Source organism: Chaetura pelagica, unplaced genomic scaffold (assembly GCF_000747805.2).
Source record: "Chaetura pelagica isolate M959 unplaced genomic scaffold, ChaPel_1.0 scaffold176, whole genome shotgun sequence".
Classification (NCBI taxonomy): domain Eukaryota; kingdom Metazoa; phylum Chordata; class Aves; order Apodiformes; family Apodidae; genus Chaetura; species Chaetura pelagica.
Window position 1 is genome coordinate 1,312,819 of NW_009953484.1, and position 22,107 is coordinate 1,334,925.

The 22,107-nt window shown below is 36.3% G+C and overlaps 1 protein-coding gene across 2 annotated transcripts in view; it reads right to left on the minus strand.

The window, feature by feature from the left end:
- The window catches only part of PDE5A (phosphodiesterase 5A, cGMP-specific), a 57,154-nt gene that overhangs the window by 8,347 nt on the left and 26,700 nt on the right, over positions 1–22,107 (minus strand). For both annotated transcript variants that reach the window (XM_009998567.1, XM_009998566.1), the window contains 8 exons: positions 21,429–21,496; positions 19,110–19,218; positions 15,835–15,919; positions 11,635–11,810; positions 10,129–10,188; positions 6,862–7,008; positions 4,449–4,574; positions 2,310–2,404 (listed from right to left, as the gene is read on the minus strand). In XM_009998567.1, coding sequence (XP_009996869.1) covers positions 2,310–2,404; positions 4,449–4,574; positions 6,862–7,008; positions 10,129–10,188; positions 11,635–11,810; positions 15,835–15,919; positions 19,110–19,218; positions 21,429–21,496 — 866 coding nt within the window. The remainder of the gene's footprint in view (positions 1–2,309; positions 2,405–4,448; positions 4,575–6,861; positions 7,009–10,128; positions 10,189–11,634; positions 11,811–15,834; positions 15,920–19,109; positions 19,219–21,428; positions 21,497–22,107) is intronic.

A 22,107-nucleotide genomic window follows, 5' to 3' on the forward strand; every position in this document is an offset into this window, starting at 1 on the left:
GAATCTTTTGGAAGTCTCTTTTGCGGCTGAACCTGCATCTATTACTCTGATTATAGTCTGACCTACAAATGTTTAATCATGTCAGAAATTCTTTTTTGGCATATAGTTTCATGGGCCTTTTTTATGGTTAAAGTTCATTCACATGAATTAGTGGTTGCAGGATTAGGTCCCTATGTAAGTGAGTGCACACAGAGACTCAAATAAAAGTCAGAAGAGGAGACTCCAGGGATTTAAGAAGCACAAAAATGTGGAGAGAAACATGGAAACACAAACAAAAACGGGGAAAGAGAGATTAAAGGATGCAAGCCCCCAAGGATAATGGGCTGGCTGCCCAGCACCTCCTCAGAGACCACTGCAAAAGGAGCATAGAACAAATATGCTGCAGTGTTTCTGTAAGGAAACAAATAGTAGGATGGTGCCAACCCATGCTGGGTGAAGTTCCTGTTAAGTGGGATGCATACTGTCTCCTAAAGTTCATCCTGACTGAAGAGAGAATGTGAGAAATATCTTAGGTTATCTTCCCAAGTATTGCACCAAACTAGAGCTTGCTCAGTACTTAAAGACACTGGCTGGCTGGGAAGACACAAGTGCTGGAAATAAACTCAGGTCCTACTTCTGTAGCATTTCTGGTAAACTACCACACCAGCCCAAAGGACACCACTGCTTTCTGAACACAGTGGCTTGGTGATGGCACTTTTTATACTCTATGCTTTCCTACATTACATGGGGGTTTGGAAGAAAAAGAAAATAAGCCCCTTGCATATCTACCAGAAGACCTTTAAGAAGTTCATTTCCTGTAATTTCTACTGGAATGACTATTTTAATTTTTGAAACCCTGTTGCTTAAGAAATAATCATATTTTAAGTATCCACTCTTCCTGCTTTCAAGGAAGAAAATAAAAAAAAGGAATCCATTCCTGGAAAACATAATTTTCTGTTTAGATTTAAATGAGGGATTTAGAAACAAAATTCAGTGAACTTTCTATTGAAAAAGAATTCTTAAGCTGTAATCATCTCCGCAACATGTGCAAATGTTAGATTTTGCTGTCTATGACACTTTCCCAGGACATTTGTGAGAGGAGATGATGCATCTCCAGATGTCTTCCAGGAAATTTATTTTAAAATAAATAAAGCAAAAAATAGCTAACCAGTTCCAGTCACTGCAAGGCTACAGTTACTGCTGGAATCCCCTATTAGGGAACTAGAAAAAGGTTATTATTTCAATTTTGTGGGGTTCTCGGGTTGGTTTGTTGTTTTTTTTTGCCTTACACATCAGTCTTGGTGCTATTCTGAACATATATCTGAAAAGGAGGAATCTGCTTCAGCCTATTTATTTTCTGCCTTTCAGTATTTTCTGCCTCAAACTAACTTTTCCTTCCCTAGTATCTTACTTCACACAGTGAGAACCAAAACCACTCTCCAACTCTGCCAGAAGAAGATACAAGTATGCATTTCTGGGTATCTTTTCCCCATCTCTGGTCAGATAAGGACATGTTGCCATTTCACAGTAATCACATTATACCATGTTTTAAATCAAGCTCCTTATTTAATTAAATAATCATATACATATATTTGAAGTTATATTAAATTCACTGAAAAATGCATTTGGGGCAGATCTGAAACTATTAATAAATTCTAAACACCCAAATATTTTTATTTAAAAATTAAAATATGAAGAAAAATTTAGAAGAGTTCAGATGCTTCATTTTGATAACTTCAAAACAAAATATTTTGTTTAGTAAAAGTATTTTGTTTCACAGTTTTAAAATGTTTTGACTTTTTGCACTGTAAAGGTTTTTCTGTATCAATGTGAAACAATAATACATTTTTAATGTGATTTTAAGTATCTTATCCAAATCAACTTCAAATTTTGGAAAAACATGGCTAAATCACGAGTAAAACAATCAGAGTTCCAAATGGCAGGGAGACTCCTCTGTATCAGAGGGCTGCAGATCTCAAACTAGACAGGGAACAGCTGGTTGGGCAGAAAGCAATCTGAAAAGCTGCACATTTCCTACATACTACATCCCCTAGGAGCTGGGACCTTTTGCTGCCACTATTGAAAATGGGACATCCGGAACAGAAACAAGGACACTGCCCCCACATAGTTTACAGAGTTCACTTCATCTGCCATCATAGTCAGCAACTGAAGTTGCGCATCTCTGCTCTGGACTCCTGAATGTTTCTGGCTGTTCTTGCACTTACTGGTCCTTTGTGCAGCCTCACATCGTCAATTCAATTAAATTGTTCTTAATTTAGCTCTGTAATTTTGGCATTCATTTGTTGTTGTTTCACTTCTCTCAGACTTACCTTTGTATGTAAGAGTTGTTCACTCCCCTGTGATCCAAATCATGGCTTAGAGTTGCTATCAGCAAAGCCAGCGTTTCTAAGTCAGTCAGTTTGCTCTGTGTGTAAAGAGTAACAGAAGTGAGTTAGCTTTGTGATGGGTATTTGTTTTGCAGTGTGTTTTGTATCTGCTGTCTTGTATTTACCGACAGAGCATATAGAGTTCTGGCCCAAGGTAACAAGGACATGAAATGGTATGCTGAGAATAAGGGTTGTCTTAAGTTGTGCACAGTTATAATCATTCCCTATAGGCCTCAACACAGTTTTCAGAGGGAACATCATCTATCTCTGTATATGCTGATGAGAAAATTGATACAGAAGAAGAGGAAGTGACTTGTATAATGTCACCTGGCAGTGGATAGAGGGCATGAGGATTACTTTTTTTTCTGGCCCCATGACTTTTAGCTTAGTCCCTCTATTACCTCAAGGCAGTTAGGCTACAGTACCTAAGTAGGTATAAAAACTCATTATACAAAGATCCTTGGAATAATCAGAAGGGGAAAATAATGTTTTTCATTGATCACTGGGCAAATAAATTAGCACAAGTTTAAAACCAATGGAAAAAAAAATTAACCAATACCTGACTTTTTATTACAGAGCTTATTTTCTGGAGATCCAGCAAGGGTTAGTGGAGAGGTTACAGTTCTCTTCTGTGACTATTCTGTATCTTTAATATTGTTAAGTAGAACTGGATAAAAAATTTATTTAGGTCTGTCCAGTCTGCCCAGAGAAGCAGAGACTGGATAAATCTACAGTATTCATGCAGCATTTAATCATGAGACAAGAACAGCAGGCACAACAGTCAGGACAGGAATTTGAAGAACAACTGGTGACAGCACTGCCACTGGAAGGCTGTACCCTCTGTACAATCAAATCCAAATTTTCTTTAGGCAGTTACAATGTCTATAGATTTGCATCTGCTTTCCAGCTAATTAAGCCTTCCTTAGTCTAGTCAAAAGATAAATCAGTTTGGAAATTACTGATTTTGTGTTTCTCCTAGAAAGATGTGTCCCCAAATGCTTCCTTTTCCCCTCAAACTAGAGAAAATTGAGAGACTTATGTTCAGTGCCATTCTGACACCAGAATCTAGGACATGAAAATCAGTGCAGAGTGAATCCAATGCAGTTAGGAATAAAACAAATTATGGAAATTGTAGTGGAGACTGACATTTACAGAAATAGCAAGCAAGCTATCAGGATCATCAGAGATTGCTAGACTTCATTCAGAGCAAAAGTACCACATCCATTTCAGTATAAGGAAGATGAAAGCCCTTGCTTTGGTCTCTTCCAGCCCCTTTTGTCTTTTTTTCTTTTCTTTCTTTTTATTAGTGAGACAAAGTTAGTAGAGAAAGGGAATGGCACTTCATGATTGTTATTTGGTTTTGGTTTACAAATAGGATTTATTGATTCTCTCAGATGTGCTTACTGTAAATTAGTAAATAACAACTAAGAACAACTGTAATCAAAGTGAAGAAACACACTAATCCAGCATGAACAGAAACGTTTTGTTTTCTTCAAAAATATAAAACCAAAACCTAAACGTATTTTTTAAAAACCTAAAATCAATGTATTTCTTATTTTTTAGTATTTGTAATACGGAATGAATAGGTTGGTTTTTAAATTATGAGTCTTTTAAGTGGAAGGTTGAAACATTTTACAAAAGCATTGAAATGAGCATTTCAATCTTTATTTCAAAAGTATGTTCTGTTTTTTTGTCTGAAGCTGTACTCAGCTCTGTGTTTGAACTTTAAAAAATTCCTGTTTAATACTGTAAGGAAACATCCTGAAATAGGCCCAGTCCTTTCCTTCTCCACCTTTTTAACTTGCTTGTAGCTTAAGCATTAACTTAAAAAAGGACATAATCATGTATGTGCTTTATTTGATATAGTTCCATTGGCAGCATCCACCTGATAATTTCCAGGGGACTTTACTACAGGAGAACATTTCACAAACCAGCCCTTATAGCCAGAAGTCTTCAGCAGAAATATTTTTATTTTACTAGTAAAATGGAATGATGAACATCTTACTGACATGACAATCAGAACTATGCATCATTATAGAATTTGATTAGCCAGATTTTTAATGTAGAAGCAGCAAAATGTACCTGAATTTTACCAGATTTTAAAGCAGCAAACAGGCATTGTGCTGTATTAAAGGCATGTCTCCAATTGTGATAAGCAACATTTTTCCGATAATTTTTCTTTACACTTAAAATCCATCTGCAGAGAACCTGTAAGAAACAGCATAACATAGTTAAGTGTAGATGTATTAGAAATCTATTATTTTTATGAAAACAAATCTTTCTGTAATCCCGCTTGAAAACTGTCTCTCCTTCAGAAAAAAAAATCCTTTTAACTCAAGTTCAGATATAAAATACTTGTAACTGTGAATATAGATAAGCATATGCTTACAGCCACTAGTGCAGTCTCTCACTCGTTATGAAATACTTGTGGGTTTGGATTTTTATTACTAATGGCTAAATGTTAGTGTCAGATGCAGTGCTGTTAATTCAGAAACTGAGTTAAGTCAAGTTAACTGGGAGAAAAAAATCCTCATTTTGTAGCAACGTATTTGATAGAAAAATTTATTTTTTAAAATTACAGAGTTGTTTTGACAATGAACATGTGACTATACCCTCATATCAGCTTGTCAAAAGGCAAGCAGTATTGAAATTTGGAAAGTAATTGATTATGATAGAAAGACATCAATTATTATATTGCTGGGTAGTATTTTTTTATGCAGGAAGAAAGTATGTCCTGGATGTTTTACACAGGAGTATTACCAGCTGTGGGTTATACTTTACTTCTAAGAAAGTGAAAGGTATAAAGGTCAGATAGTAATTTGATGGGTACTAGAATAGGTCCCTTGGTTTCAATGGATACAGGATAGTTACTGCTCTGTGTTAAATGCTGGCCGAGGATCTAGGCCTTGGTTTGTTCAAGAAAATTTTTAGTGTTTCTAGTGAAAGATGTTGTACTAAGAGAAATTATGATCCAGTATCATTCATCTACATAAACAATTCCACACAGACAAAAGCCACGATATTCTCTGCCCATTCACTGTTAAAAACGGAGTACAAGGCTACTGCCAGTTTTCTGTAGGTCTAAACTTGAAAGTGAGCTTCAAAGTTGTCAGTGTCCTCTTGCTCCATTGGAATGTGTAATTATGTGTCTATTGTCATGGTGTTATTTTGGTTTTGCAAATCCATTACAATTGCTCCACTAGGAACTAGAAGCCCACCCATTACGGGGCTACCTGACTCCTTCTGTTCTGTTGGGACATATCCCTTAAGGAAGGTGCAAGGTCTTGGCCTTACTACAAAGGTGAAATGAAGTACTGGAATATTCAAGAGATCAAACTAGGTCATACAGTATTCATTTCAGCCCTTAAACACTACTAATCCAAATTTGGCTATAAACTAGTGATCTAGAAAACACATACCTGTTTTCTTTTTCTAATTTGTTTGCCTATGAAGTCCTCCTACCTAGTCTTGCATTCTGATACTGAACTTTGGAAGTTTTATTCAAAAATATATAAAGCAAAAAAATAGTATTTAAACCGAAAGTTTTTACAGATAGAAATTGTATGTATAGTCTGGAGGAGGCCTAAGAGATGATCTAGTCTACCTCTAGAGCCAGGAGCAAAACAAGGGTACCTGTCTAGATCATCTCTGACAGTTGTAGATACAACTAGAGCTACACTTGTAGATACAACTAGAGCTATTAGTAAAAACCTTCAGGGAAATTTCCACAGCCCACATAAGTAATCTGCTTACTATCTCCATAACTATGAAGTTCCCCATAATCATTCATCTAGTATTTTATGAGGGAAAAAGATAATTACTTTTACTACCTTATATGAACATAGAGAACAGTATTACTGTCCTCTTTACAACAGTCTTTCACTTACTGAAAAGTTGTTATCATCTTAATCCTCTGTGTTCTGGAAAAAAACAGCTTAATTCAGTCAATCTTTGCTCAGATTCCTAAACTGTTACTTTTTAAAAATTGATTTGGATCTCTGTGTTTGTCTTCAGTTACTCCATGGCCCTCACTCTGCCAGTCAAAAATGAAGTTTGTCACTTTTTGCTACTCTTCCACCTTACTGACTTTTACACCGTTTCTGATACTAGTATCTGTGAAGTGTTTTTCTGTTACCACTACATCTTCTTTTGTTTGCCATTTCTAATTTATGCATTTGACTGTTTTTGTTAGTCTTTATATATGTATTCTTGCTGGTCCTAAAAGCTCTTTTGAGTTATATGCATGTCCTGTACCTCCACTCCCCAAGTTTCTAAAAGCATTTTACAGTCCATTAACCAAATTCTTCATAATTCAGTAGAACCAAACTGAGGACAAGCCCCAGTACTTCCTGGGACTTTATATACGTTCCTAGTTTGCTAACTACTCTTTAATACAGCTTTCCAATTGTATTCACTGAAGGCTCGTTTCACTGTTCAGATTTTCTAAGAATTAAGTTGTCTCTTTATGTGAAGCAGCATTTGACAGCTTTCATACCTCATGTTTCATTTGGAAATTCTGTACCAGGTTGAGGTCTGTGAACATTCGAATTGTGCACAGTGTTGTTTCAAAATCTGATAGCTCAAAATCACTGAAGTTGAAGTCAGTCAGGTTAAGAGATTGTGCAGATGGTACTACAGCAGCCTAGAGAGGAATAAAAGAACACAACTTAGCACTGAGAAAGAGAAAGCATAACATAAACATCTGCTTTTTCAAGAAGAGAATTAGTGAGATACTAAATTTTACCTTCACATTATCCTGAAACCTGATGATTACTTCTCGTTTATCTTTCCTTAGCCTTTCTTGTTTAACAGTACCTTATTTGCTTAGATTTAACACACAGTCTTCTATATATCAAGAGAATAAGAAAAGGATTACCTGGTCAGTCTGTTATCTAAATGACCTAAGGTAAATTGTAGCTAAGAGACTGAGAAAACAAGGCAGTGGAGTTATATATATGTATTTTTTATGGATATGCAGACATCAAAATATGTAACTGTTCAAATTTTTCTAAAAATGAGGAGGAAAAAGATGTCAGTAGAACAGAATTTCTAACAGAATGCACATTCTGCACTACCATAGTCTGAACTTTCTCAGGGCTAGAAACCTGAAAACTTACGACTTCACCTTTGATCTTCAATACCTTTAGACAATGTTTTTCATGTAAATTAAGTACAATCATAAACCTTCAATGTGAAATTTAATACTATAAAGTAGACAAAAAAATAACTGTATACTTTTAAAAATCTGTAGCTTTTCTTATTAGTAATATCTCCATGTATTACATGTATTAAAACTCTATGTGTTACAACTCTACTTTTTCTAGTTCTAAAATTTGAAGTATAGGTATTAGTTGCCCTTGAGAATACAGATGTTAAGGTTGCTAACAAAATGAGCAATGAATACGAGTATTGATATGCTGAACGTGATTTACTTGATCCTGAAACTCACTTGGCCTATCTTTTTTCAAGTACTGCTACCTTTATCATAAATGCACAGAGCAGTAAATAATTTCAGGAAAAAAAATACAGAGGTTGACTGTTGCAGTATTTGTGTTCTACTTTATGGGTAGAGAGACAATGAAAAAAAAAGGCAGCAATGATCCTGTATCTCAAAGGGTCAATACTAACAACCAGTATTTAAAGATAAAGACTTGTCTCTTTTCCTTTTTTTAGAAATAAGGTTTTAATAGATTCAACCAAAAGACTGAAGTGCAGAATGTGGCTTGTTGATTTTTAAGGTAAGGGTCTGCAATTATAGAATCAGAGAACCAGAGAATGGTTTGGGTCGGAAGGGGCCTTAAAGATCATCTAGTTCCAACCCCACTGCATGGGCAGGGACACCTAATCTATTACATGCTTTATAAGCACATGCATGTGACTGAGTGCCAGGCTCAACCTATGTACAGAATAAGCCTCTCCTGATGTCATCAAGAACTGTGTGCAAGACTTAAGACCAAACACTGGCTGTGGTTTTATTCTTAAACACATTAAAAAGCAAGTAATTTCTCAATTCAGTAACCTTTCCTTTGGATTTATAATGTTTTGACTCAGCTTTGACCATCTGACTATCATGGACATCCATGAAGTGAGCCAACAATGAAGTAAAGATGTACAGAAGCTTGGGTTGTTTGGAAGTCAGCGACTGAGTGGCAGTTGAAGATATAACTAAGGCACTTGCAGAGCCAGATGCAAAAGTATAGATCATATGCAAAATCAGGTGAAGAGCAGACTGTAGGATGAATACATGGTACTAGGTAGTAAAATCTTTCAACACAGAGACTCCAGAAAGGAAGAAGTATTTAAAGAAACTTCTACCATAATAGTAACATTACTTCCATAATGCTTGGCATGTGAAGATCTCAAATTACTTCACAGTCAGTAACTGAGAAAAAAAAACAAACAAGGATCAATGTGTTTTTTGGTGTGACACACACCAAAAATTTCATGTTGAAATCTAATTGCTATCTGTGCTTGAGAAGAAAGAAGAGTGAAAACCATGAAGAAATTAAATAATTGCAATTTACAAAGAAAAGCAAACTGGAAAAAAGCAGAAGAGAACTACTTTCATAAAAGGCAACACAATTAGAAAGTCTGTATGCCATAAGGGAAGTTTTGAGGGTGAAAAACCTGCTTGAATAGTGCTGCAAAACTGTAGGCTAGAGGAAGCCAAATCTGGTGCACTCATAAACACTGCTTACTGGAGATGGCCTGTGCTGTGTGCTCTGGATCACCTTAGAAAGTGGTGGTTGACATGGGTCAAGACTGTGGTAGGAAGCATGTGGACAGTTAAGCCGTAAGAGGTGGACACTGGTTCAGTGCTAGGTTTAGCGTGGTTCTCTTTTCTGTAGCAGGAAAGATGTAACCACAAAGATTGCACGCAAGACCTGAAGAGAAACCACAGGAGATGTGTTGCATGTTGGTCATCAGGGCCTCTTTATCAATGACTGAGGTTCAAAATTTGTGATATGATTCTAGAACCTTGTCCTTAGTCTTGTGCCTTGTTCTGTGTCACCCTGCTTGTCCAGGTGAGTCCCATACTACCCACCTTGTGCTCCCCTCTGTCTACTTTCCTCTCCATCCTTCCTATTTTTTTTTCATACAGCAAAGGTGATGCTATTTCCTCAGAATGTCTGCTCCAACAGAGAACAGGACAGACTAAGCACAGGCTGTGCTTTGAAATGCACTTGAAATCATAGCTGAAGTTGTTCCTGAGGCAGTGGTTTCTAAACAGAATTAAACATAAGCAGAATACAACACTGCACAGAAAAGTAACCATAAAAAAAAATAAAAATTGCATTAACAATTCAACACAGAATTTCTGTGTAAGGCCATAAATCTGCACCCATACTGGGCATGCATGAAATGTACCAAAGACACAAAAATGCAACATTCAGACTTAGCTGTAGACATAAGAGCTCTCAGCATTTTGCTTCTGAAATAGGTAATCACTGTGAGTTGATACTAACATTGCACCAGCTGTTACTGTCCCTTAAACTCCTAAGAAAGGCAGTCAGTGTACTTCCGCTTCTCCTGTAATTGCACCTTTCTGGCCAACCTGTATCTCTTGTTGTAGGCATTGTAGTATTTCCCTCTCATGTGAGGTATTGATTCAACTCAGGAACCATCAGTTTAAGCTTCACTGTAACTTTTGTTTCTGGAAGATGTGCTTCTACACATTTAGGGATCATATCTGTGTAAAGGACTGCCTTTTGTTATTCTATTAATGCAATATATCTAAAGTAATAGTAAAAAATTCAATTACCGCTGTTACCTGCAGCTCCCTCGTTTCCTCCTCAGCAGCAGAAGCGTGGTATGAGAGAACCTACAGAAAGAGAAAAGCAGCCCTTAGTACAAACTGAAGAGCAATGTGATAAAAAGGTGTTTTTCTTAAAAGCAGAGTTCTCAGCTTGCATCTGCACTGCATTGCATTGCATTTGCTGATAAAATCTAGTGCCCATGCAGGGCCCATGATGGTTTTAAAGGAGCTTATGTGGAGATATCTGCAGCTTTCACAAACCCCTTCACAGCACAGATTCTTCTTGAGATAATTAGGCCAAGAAAACCTAAATAGTTTCTATAAAAGACCAAAGAACTCTGATTTTTCTCTTTGGAAAGTTTTCATGCCCCACTTTCAAAGACAAGTAATATGTGAAACAGCTATAATTATGAGCTTGACATTGTTGCCATAATAATCCTTTCAGGAATTTATTCAAACATAAAAGAAAGTTTTGCCCTAACTAAAACTTGGCAAAAACGTCTGAAAGACAATATGTTTATTTTAAATCAACAAAATAAGCTTGTATTTTTTAGCTGTTGAGAACACAGGACATGAAAATGTTAGGGAGTTTTTTTAGCAACCAGAGACTGGCTTTTTTATTAAAAAGCCATCTTATATACTAACCTGTGATATGTCTGGATTTCCTATATTCTCTATAAAGTGCTATAGTAGGAGAGAGAATTGCTAAAAAAGCCACATAAACAAGCAGCTCCTTTTCTTAAAGCACGGAGGTGATTTTGATAATTTTACCACTTCTAATTTAACATGACTTGATACAGTTTTGTTTGAGAGTTGTAATGCTTCTCTTAGAGGCTACAGGGTACATAAACGCCATTTTAGGATTTCTGCAAACATTCTGTTTACATAATGGATGTTAGGAGATCCAAAGTTTATAAATGTCTCACTTTCAGCTTCAAGTTATCACCTCTGAGTAATTCAACTTCCCAGACTAAAGCCCTCCTTAGCTATTAAACTTAACAGTAACCAATTCAAAGGCTGACACTAGGTGATGTTCATCTTGATATGGTTTGATGGAGTCTGAGGAAATTGCTGAAAACCTACAGTAATTCTGCTGTTATTCCACAAACCAGTTTGTCTGAAGAACTGAGCCAAAATCATCACAGAAAACCTCAGACAAGAAAAGGAAGCCCCTAATCCCCCAAACCATTTCCTCTTCCTACACAACAGAACAAACCTGCTGTGTTGCCAATGAGCAGCCTCATGTGGAGGAAAAGATGCATTCAGCTCACCACTAAATCTTATGAGCAAAGTTTAAATACAATATGAAATAAAATAGGCTGCTGGCAGATATGGAAACAAGCAGAAAAATTCCTGTGCAACTCCACAGGCTAAATGCTGTTCTACTGAGGGAGAACAGTTTCTATTCAGTATCCATGTGAGAAGCTGCACTTAGGTGTAGAACAGAGAGGGTCTGGAGAAAATGAGGAACTGTTTTGAACTAATTAAGGACCACCCAGATTTTGAGCTCACCTCCAACGTCACCATCTGTTTGGCCATGGCTCTTTCTACAGTTTCATACATCTGGGTATTCTGGATCCCCAAGCCACAAAAGATGACAAATGCTTCCAGGAACTGCTCATCATTTCTGTTGAAAGCCTTGATTTTGCTCGAGTTTTCTTCCATCTTATTCACAAGCTGGCAAACCCCTATGCCAGGATACAGAAGGTAAAAGAAGTAATAAAGAGAATTGTCAACATATCGTCTATTGCATGGACCGTCAAGGAAAAAAATTAGATCTAGGACAGCTTAGCCTACAGTATAAACCACCAATATACACAGAAGTGACACAAAGGAATATTGTAGGATTTTCCCTGAAGTTTTTTCAAGTCATTTCACTGTAATACAGAATAAATGCTAAAATGTTGTATATTACTTAGTATACTTAAAAGTATTTATTAGAATTTGTAAAACAAAAATGTAGGCCTTTACAGACTGGATGATCTTATGAAATTCTAGGGTAATTTTCATCCTAACTTTATTAGTAGTAGTATTCTAGATTGATTTAGTCCCTAAGGACAATTTGTTCTTTGGAGGCTAATTAAATTTTTGTAAGCATGCCAAAAGAACATTATGAAAGTCAGAACAGTGGCACACGGACTTTTTACTTCTTTATTTGAGTCAGTACTGGAATTTTTTAAAAGAAATGAAACTAAGCAGAGATACCCAAGTTGAGGCTCAAAGCTTAGGTATACTCACTGATTCTATAAGGATGTGATTGAATTACAGCCTGCTACCACTACTGAACTCATTGAAAAGCATCTAACTTTATTTAGCTTGTTAAATTCAGACTTACTCATAGTTGCATCAATTTCTAATTTTCTTGTTAAGAATTTCTGGACTTTTCTGTGCATATGCCATTGAAAGCTCTGACAGGTAACTCCTGCCATACAGCTTAAATCCCTGACATTGTAAGCAGAGAGAATTCACACATATTCCTCACTTTAGCTTTACCTATTGGATGGCAATCTCTGCTAGGAAATTAGAATATTAATTAAAGCAGCTGAACTGTATGTTGTCTTTGGCAAAAACTGCTTTGGGGGTGATTATTGTCTTAAGTGAGTCCAAATGTTTTCTCACTCGCATGAGTGTGATTTCTAACAGTTTCAAGCATAAAAGCTAGCATTTAATATAAAAGCTGCAAATGCTTTATTCCAGTAAAATAACAGTAGCAAATTACATATGCTGAAAAAAAAATTACTAAATGAAAAAATCCTCATTTTCTATACATTGCTGTTGCATACCAATTGCATACTTTATGCATTTTATGAAGAACATTTTGCAGCAGGAAGAGTAGAATATTAGATATGTATTTACCCAGTAAAAGAGAATATAATTATTTAGCATGGTGTTTCCAGAACACTCTTAACAATTTTTTTGTTTTCTTATATCAGTAGAATTACTCCTAATTTACACAGGATATATGAACAGAATCTGAATGCCTTACTCTTCACCACTGTGAGGTCAGGAAGGCTGCATTTGCTATCTGCTTATAGGTAGGGAAGGTATTTTACAGCAGTACCAGCAGTGAACATAATCAGCTGATACTGTAAGATCTTGTCTGTGCTATTAATTTTTATATTAAGTATTTCCAGCATTTTAGTACTCTATATTTACAGACTACAAAAGCTCATTGAGCTTTTTAATTAAAAAGAAAAAACATATTTGATGGAGCAAGTGTGCATCTTCCCTTTTTTACTTTAGGTAGAACAACTGAGGAAAATAATGTAGCACACAGACCATAAATGTGTTTTTAGAAGAACTTTGGCCCTGCATGTAGAGGTTCTAAGGTCTGGTGACAATGTGACACTGTTCTGTTTCCAAATTACATTCTGTTTGGGAAACTTATTTTAGTATCACAGTCCTCTCCAAAGAGGTCAGTAAGAATGTTGTAACCATAGCTGTGAACTGCAGTGGCAGGTAGTGTAGTATCTGAATATTGCAAACAGGATTTTGAACCTTAACGGAATGACATGACTAGATACTTGAATGACAGAGAAAATATACAATCCCAACAAATAAGGATTCAACAAAAATGAGATTAAGTTTCCCTGGGAAAAATAAGCTGGCTTACAGAACTCTACAGGAGAATCTCATGAAACTCACTTTCAGATCTCTTATTTATTACTGTTTATGACATTATAATTATTTCCATAGCAGCTGTGATGTAATGAATTCAAGACTAAGACTCAGAGTGAATAAGCCACAAAGGCAAATTAATACTTAAAAAACACAGCATTTGCATGTAGATAAATGTCTCTTAAAAAAACTGAGAGAACTGCATTAAATATACTGTGTAGTACTTAAGACTCTTTAACTGTAACTTCTTTCACAAGCTTCCCCAAAGCATTGAGGGGTCTACACATTACAACTAAAGGAACTCAGAAGTCTTTTATTGGGACATAGCTATAAAACCACAGAAAGATTCTATAAAGCTTTTACCACATACCTGAAAAATGCACAAGTCAGTAGAATAAAAAAAGTTTTTTGTCCTTCTTGCCAGTAAGATTTGCTTGATTTTGCTGTGGACAGGTTTTTTCCACCCCATGCCCATCTGCACAACCCACTTCCCAAATTTGGGTTTGGGGTATACTAATCTTAAAAATAAAAAAAGTAGACTTACAATAATAGTCTTTCATAGTATATAGTATGCTAAAGGAACTTCTGGGTATTGTCCCAAAGACATCTTGACTATTAAAGATCTGAACATAAAGCAAGCTGTGAAACCTTAAAAGACTTTGAAGAACATTTTCCAATGAGAGTTATTCAGATTTGAAAACACACCTAAAATGGGTGGCCTGACTGAAAGTTTCAGTTTGAACTTCACAGAAAATAACAATAGAAAAAAACTACATGAGATCAGATGCAACAGTTTTATCAGTAGGTAACAGCATAGTGAAATATCTCTAATTAAAGCTCAACAGTTCATCTTGGTCTTCTAGAGTCTGATAGAATATTTAAAGCAAAGTAATGTAAGAACATATTAAAGAAGCTGGTATAAAAAAAAATAATCTGAGAACTCCACTAGGTAAAGACGATGCTTCTCTTTCTGCTTCAGGAGTTAGAATAAAAGATCTGTCTTCATGGAAAAGGGATTTTGTTTACTGTATAAACTGGGTTATGCAGTTGTGCCACAATTCTCAAGGAAAATTATTTGAAAACCATTATAAATGTACTTTTGGAACCCTTGACATTTACATGCCAAATTCTGTAAAGCTGAGGAAGTTGGATTCATGCTGCTATCTAGGAATTAGTATATTTTATATTGTTTACTGACACTCATTCTACTCTTCATGGGACAGGGAAGTCCTGGTAATTTCCAAAAGCATCACCATCTCTTTGTTTAACGTGAATCTGAAACTCAAAGATTTGGCTTATTCCCTGACCAGATTCTCAAAAATACTTAGGTGTATACTCATCTTTGAGGACTCAGACCACAGCCAGATAAATATTTTCAGGGAATTAGACATAACTAGGCTTCTAAGTTTCCATAAGCATTTAGGCCTATATGAACCTAAGTGATGTCAAATTAATTCTCAAAATACTACCCCAGGAAGCCAGCGGTAACTCTTTAAAATAGAAGAAAAGTAGTTCTATAAAAAGCAAAGGAGATGCTACAGATACATTTACACAGGGTAGCTTCAGGCACCTTAACTAGTATCTTACAATAGACAGGCTCCCTGTGTAATCCACAGATAGTAGCAGGCACCTCCAAAGGGCAATTTATAGCACCAAAATTGCACAGCAGCCTTCTAAAGAATGAATCTTTCATAGCTGAGCCTCATCTGAGGAAAATGTCAGTGTCTGTCCGGTTCAGCTTGCCTTTCCACAGGCGACCTCAGTTCCCTAAAAGCCCAGCACTACAGATACCTCACGCCTGAAAAGCTTATTTACTAATTTACCTCTTCTCTTCCTTTCACTGCCTTGTAAAAGATCTACTCAAACAAGAGTGGTCACTGACTCTCAGAACAGGAAGAAATGAAAATAATTTTACTTACAGAAAATTTTCCAATGCAAAGAAGCTATAAAAATGGTGAAGTATCATTAGAGTGTTGTAGATACATGGTAACTTATTATTCTCATGGGATGAGATTCTAAGTTGCTGAGATTTTACTATGGAGCACAGATATATTTCTATGAATTGTATACAAATATTTTTGTAAAGATACCTACCTATCACTTTATTCTTTTTCCCATTTTTTATTGGTGTACACAGCAAACTCTTTATGTGTTGATTTACATTTTCTGCACTGTCATTCTGTTAAACAAACAAAAAAATACAGTTACAATTTTAAGACTAACATTCAAGTGGCTGAAGGGAAAAAGCTGTAGAGCTGGGGTCTACACCTATTATTGGTTTACATATTCCTTCAAAAAGCAAACACGTCTTCAAAGAGCACATTTTTGGCTGGACCATATAATAAACACTGTATCTGATACAAGCTTTGGTGAATAACAATACAGGTAATGATGATAATCTTAGTTCAGTAGGAGTTTACCGTGACTTGTATAATTGTGATAAAAATGTGCAAATTTTATAATAGGTTATTTCATTAGAAGGTACCAGTTCTATGAAATTTACAACTTTGCACCAAGACCAAGTGTTCCACACAGCGCAACTAAAAAGAGATCACATGGGGTTTTTTTTACTCTCATTAGGTGATGAGCTGTAAAAGGAACTGACCTCTCCCCTTTCTAGCATATCCCCTCCCTTGCAATAAGGCAACAACGTAAGGAACAGATGTCATAAAACAAGATTAACAACCTGACCTTAAGCTGACTGTGCATTTTGTGGCACTAAAATTTTTGTTAAACCTTTTTCTTTGTTTGAGATGCCTTGATTAATCCACTAACACAATGAAAGGGGGTCTAGTGGAGATCAAACTATGATCCAAACAACAGGTAGGAAAACTACCACCAAGTAGGTCAACATTCTGTAGTCTTCCACAGGCTTTTTATCATGTCTCATGCTCCAAGAGAAGGAAACTGAATTTATTGGGGGGTGAAAGGGTGGAACAAAAGAAACAATGCATGTTTTTAAGATTTCCAGTGAGAAAAGAAATATGTCTTCAGGACATAGGTCTCCTGGCTGCTCCAGGAATAACATGGTTGTTGCTGAGAAGTACATTTGGTCCAACCTCTAATTCTATGAAACACCAAAAAATGGGTACACAATAATATTTCAGAACAAGAGGTTATTTTGAGGTTTTTCACTATTGTCGCTCTGCTCTCTGCTGCTGCACAAAGGTTGTAGACAGTTCCTTTGCAGGCAAATGCACAAATATATTGCTTAGTATTACCAAAAGGAAATATGATTCTTTTAAAGAAAACATAAAAGGATTACATCATACCAGAAAATTTACATTACTTCAGAAACTTAAGTACTACTACTTAGTAGTAGCCCATTATCAGGAGGTTATATGGAGTATCTCAAGAGTAGGGTTTGCTGTTTTCTGAACTGTGACATACCTGTGAAATCAGCACAGGATATAAGAATCAGCATCTCTCCCTAGACTTCTCCAGCAAGGACAGCTGAGAAACACAAAGTCAAGCTTGTATGAAAATTGGTTTATAGATGCCCTGAGAAGAACCTGTGGTTTCATAGTAAAATTCAGATGCATTGAAAGTCAAAATGGAGTGGACTGAAGATAACACCACAGGGTACTGTGCTTAATAAAAATGCCTGACCCAGTATTAATGGATAGGAAGCAGATTAAGCCAAAACAGGCTTAAATGCCTTTTGTGAGTTTTGTAGATCTTTGAACTTTGTCTCCACTGCACTGACTTTGTTAGTACAGGGAAGAACACGTGCACATGACTACTGAAGCTTAGCATTTGGCTGCCGTACTGACCTTTTGAGCAGTCTGTACCCAAGGCAGCCAACACTGCAGCTTTTCCACAAATAAACCCAAGATATTGTTCTGCCTCATGTCCCTACCTACGTAGTTGAGGCCACCAAACCATTTAGAAAGCACAAAGATACATTCATAAGATCAGTAAGCATGCTATTGAATGTCCTCCAGAAAAGAGGCATGGTTTCTAGGACACTACGTATGCTTGGGATTTCACTCATGTCAGGTTTCATCCAATTTAAAAAATGTAGCCTACAGCCCTGCCTTGAGACTGCTCCTACACACTGGTTGAGGTGCAGCCACTGTATATTGAAAAACGTTACCCAAAATTCCTCCTAGCAGTACTATTGTTTTCTATTTATGAGTTTCTTTTACATACATAAAGTGTAAGTCATCTAGATTCCAGGGGAAAATGCAAAATAACTCTAACCCTACTGACAAAGTAAAAGGCCTGTTTCAGACAAACAGTTGCGTGGATGACTCTCAAGGTATTAATTTTATCTTAAAATGTCTTCAAAATAGTAATCTCTTTATTGATCTAAAATGGTATATCCATCAAATTCTGGTTTTACTTCCACTCCTGCAGTTAAGATAGCTTTGGGCCCTGCAATGCAAAGTGGTGAGCATTCCATTCCTGTGTTGCTCAATCCTTCATAAAAACCCACTCCAGAACATCCATGAAACCTTTCACAAAGAAAAAGGGAAGCAGAACAGCTCCCCACCATCAGCCTGCCCCTTCTTTCCACTTACTAGAACAATGACATTGAACACTTTTTTCTGGCCTTTTCATTGTGCATCTCAGCACAGAGAGTTTGGTAAGAAGCTACCTGCTGATCACAGTAACTCTTCTCCCTTTTATTACCCTCTCCCTAGGCCCCTCTAGTCAACAGGCTTAAATATCATAAGAGCAGACACCTTTCTGATATCTGCATTGACAGGAAAATACAGAATTACAGGTTTTCTTCTTGTGAATGACAGTTTTGAAGGCAAACTGACTGTAATCTTAGTCCTCCCAAGTGACTTTGCCTCCTAATGTTCCAGTATCTGTGTCAGTAGTATACTCTATCATGAGCTCACACTTGATGAAGTGCGAAGCAAAAGCTCCCAAAGAAAAGTGAAGTTGTTCCTTTCCCAAAATAGCCAAGAACGTAAATCCGTAGCATTAACCTTTGCCAGAACATGAAGGGGAAAGAGAGGATAAACTGGAAGGAGCTGAGAGTTTCCCAGCACTCACAGTAAACTACCCAGGATTACTGTGAAAACCTCCAGCTGTTCTTCACATAAATGTATGCCACAGAACATACTGCAAGCTCTCCACAGTACACTGTATATTTATTGACAAATTAATGCTAGGCTTCTTTAATAATGGATTTAGGGATAAATCCCTCCCCTGGCCACCTAGCTCACTGTGTAAGTATTGTACCATTTCTTCACCAATAATGAGTTTTATCAAGCAAACCTACCTCCCTTTGTGTCTGTGTAATTCTGTGGTCATCAAATTAATATAAATAATATGGGAAAAACAAAAAAGGTTAGGAAGTGAAAGAGAAAAAGATTTTCCATTTCTAAATTTCAAATCTAAACTATTTTACTTACTGTCCAGGGAAATCTTCTGTCTTTGCAGACATCTGGGATGTTGAGCGGCTCCATCGTATTCTTGACATACTGAGCATACATATAATTTATTTTGTTTGTCTCATAGTCCCTGAAGGATACAACATTATTAAGATGTGCTTAATATGAAAATGGGTCATTTCATTCTGCAAAGCAGGTAATTTTAATACCTTTCCTGTATGAGGAAAGGATGTTGCCAACAGATACATAATGGAGCTGAGTTCAGCTCATATATCCTAATCCAGCTGCCATCACAGAACTGCAGAGTGCTTTGCTTTATAAGCTTCACCATTTCTTTAGTATTCAAGAATGGTAATACTGAACACCAAACTTAACAAATAAAGAAAGCAGTGCAGTTTATGCAGATGAAGCATAAAAAATGAACAACTGAAACAAACAGAACGTTTGAAAACAAACTCAATTTACAAATCTGACACATTTGAAAAATCATACAGGATGAAATTCACATATTCTTTAACTCAAGTACAGCAGGTAACATTTGTGAATATTCTGCTTCTAAGTTAATTTAAATATTATTCTAAAAATAAGGGCACAATTTGTTGCATGAGGATTCTGCTACTGAAATAGAACTCCTTATTCCAAATCAGGATGTAAAATATCTTTACAGAATCAATAATCTACTTTTTTTAGCCATGACATTTTTAATTAAGGCATTTAAATTCTCTTGGACCCTTTTCCTGCTTTGGAAGATGACATACATCCTAATAATAAACATATTCCCATCAAGTTCCTGTAGTTTCCCTCTGACATTAGATTTGACTTTAGTTATCCTCCTAGTGTAAAGCTGTTCACATGGCTGTAGGAAGGGAATTATTCTTTCATTAGTTCACAAACTTGGTTATACAAGGCAATGCCACACAATTCTGAAAACCAATCTGATTTGGGGTTTAATTCAGGGTCCTTGATTACAAAATAATCCTGGAATTTTATTATGTAAAACAATACTTCCCATTTAATCCATGTAATTATATTTCTGCAGTTGCCCAAAATCATACACTTCAATCACAGCAGAAGTTCTAACTCCAGTGGTTGACCCACAGTACAGTCTTTGGCATACAACTGTGCTGTCTCATGAACAAGACTCAGATATGCAATTAAGCCTCCAAGATTCTTTCCCTTTCAGTTATGAGAAATAATTTACTCATGGACCATGCAAGCATTAATTACATTTTGAGTCCATTAACTAGTAACTATGAAAGGGATAATGAACAGGAAGGGTAAATTCTCTTTACTATTCTCATAGTGTTGACCCTGCTCTGGCAGGGGGGTTGGACTAGATGATCTTTTGAGGTCCCTTCCAGCCCCTAAGATTCTATGATTCTATGATTCTATGATAAGAGGAAGTAAACAGGAAGTTTCTCTTTCAAGCTGTGATCTTACTAGCCTGTTGTATCTCTGTACTTTCTGGTTGTACATTGTCTGAAATCATAATACAGCTCAAAAGCTGCTCATGCCACACATTTTGGACATAAATTTCTAATACATGGAATTAAATTTAATCTAGCAAATGCTCACTACAGAAAAAGATCAAAGAGGTACAGAAATCTCAGTTTTCTCTTTGCACACTGTATCTATAGTAGAGCATTTTATATACAACTGTGTCTTACTCTTTTGACAACTGGTTTTGATGACAGGGAAAGGTAATGGAGACATTTATTGTCAAACTTCAATACAGAGATCCAGACTAAGATTGGAAACTATTTAATGTATTTAATTCAACTGTTTCTAATTCTTTCCCTTCCCCCCAGTTGAACTTCTTAATAGTTTCTCAAAGATTACTTAAAGTTAGAACTTCAGGACTTTATTCTCTACTTAATCAGTTCTACCCTTTGAGTCAGCTTCCCTATCTATGAAATAAGAATAATAGTTAAAATAATGTATTAAAATAATAAGTAGGATTAGTATCTACTAATGTGGATGTCTACTCTAAAATGTATTCATATACACAGATTTCTTACAGATCACTTTTAGGGCAGCCCACCAACTTAGACCTTTACTTGTCACATTTTGTAGTTTTCCATAGCTTTGCCTTGCAATACAACTATGTACTCAGACGTGACAAAGTGAAGAGATCAGGCCTCTACTCTCCTATTCTGCTCAGTGTGACTTAAGGCAATAGAGTTTATCTATGTACATCTCAGGGCTCTATAAAAATAGCAGTAATACATAGGACCCAGTGGAAGTAAGTTCTGTTATGAAAAAAAAAAAAAAGAATAAAAGCATAGTTTCTTCAACATTCTCCTGGGATGAACAAACAAACAAAGTTTGAATTTGTTTTACCTCTTCAGATTTTCAGCTGAATCCTCTAATTCCTCAGATTCCATGTGAAACACACTAGAAAATGAATCCTGGAATACCAAGAGGATATTTTAATATATGGGTGTGCAAGATTGTAATAAATTAGAATAGTAGTTTTCATTAAAAGTTTGTTGTAGTTATCAAAACCTATTCTGTAAAAGACATGTAAAATTACCAACTTCATTTCACACCTTGCAGCAAGCATACAGGATCCTACCACAAAAATATCTTTTCATACAACTTTGAATATCATTGAAGTATCTTGATTCTGGACTGATCACTTGTCCTGGTTTGAGCCAGGATGAAGCCAATTTTTCTTTTTACTGATTTTTTTTTTTTCCTTCAGTAAGCTTTCTTGTAGCTAGCAACAGTGTGTTCTGCTAGGCTGATAAGACAGTGGAATGTTTTTCTAACTACTGAGGCTTCAAGGCTGCACCTGCACTCTGCTGGCTCAGACACTATGGGGAGATCTGTGACCCCCCCCGTAGGAGGCTGAGTTAGATGGACAGCAAAATTGGCCAAAGATATTCCATTCCATATATCTACGTAAGCTCAGAGGAAGGTCAGAGATCACAGAAGACAACTTCCTCCCTTCTTCTTCTCCCCTTCTCTTCTGTCCATGGCCGGCGTCCGGGGAGGACTCTGTTCATCCATCACCGTC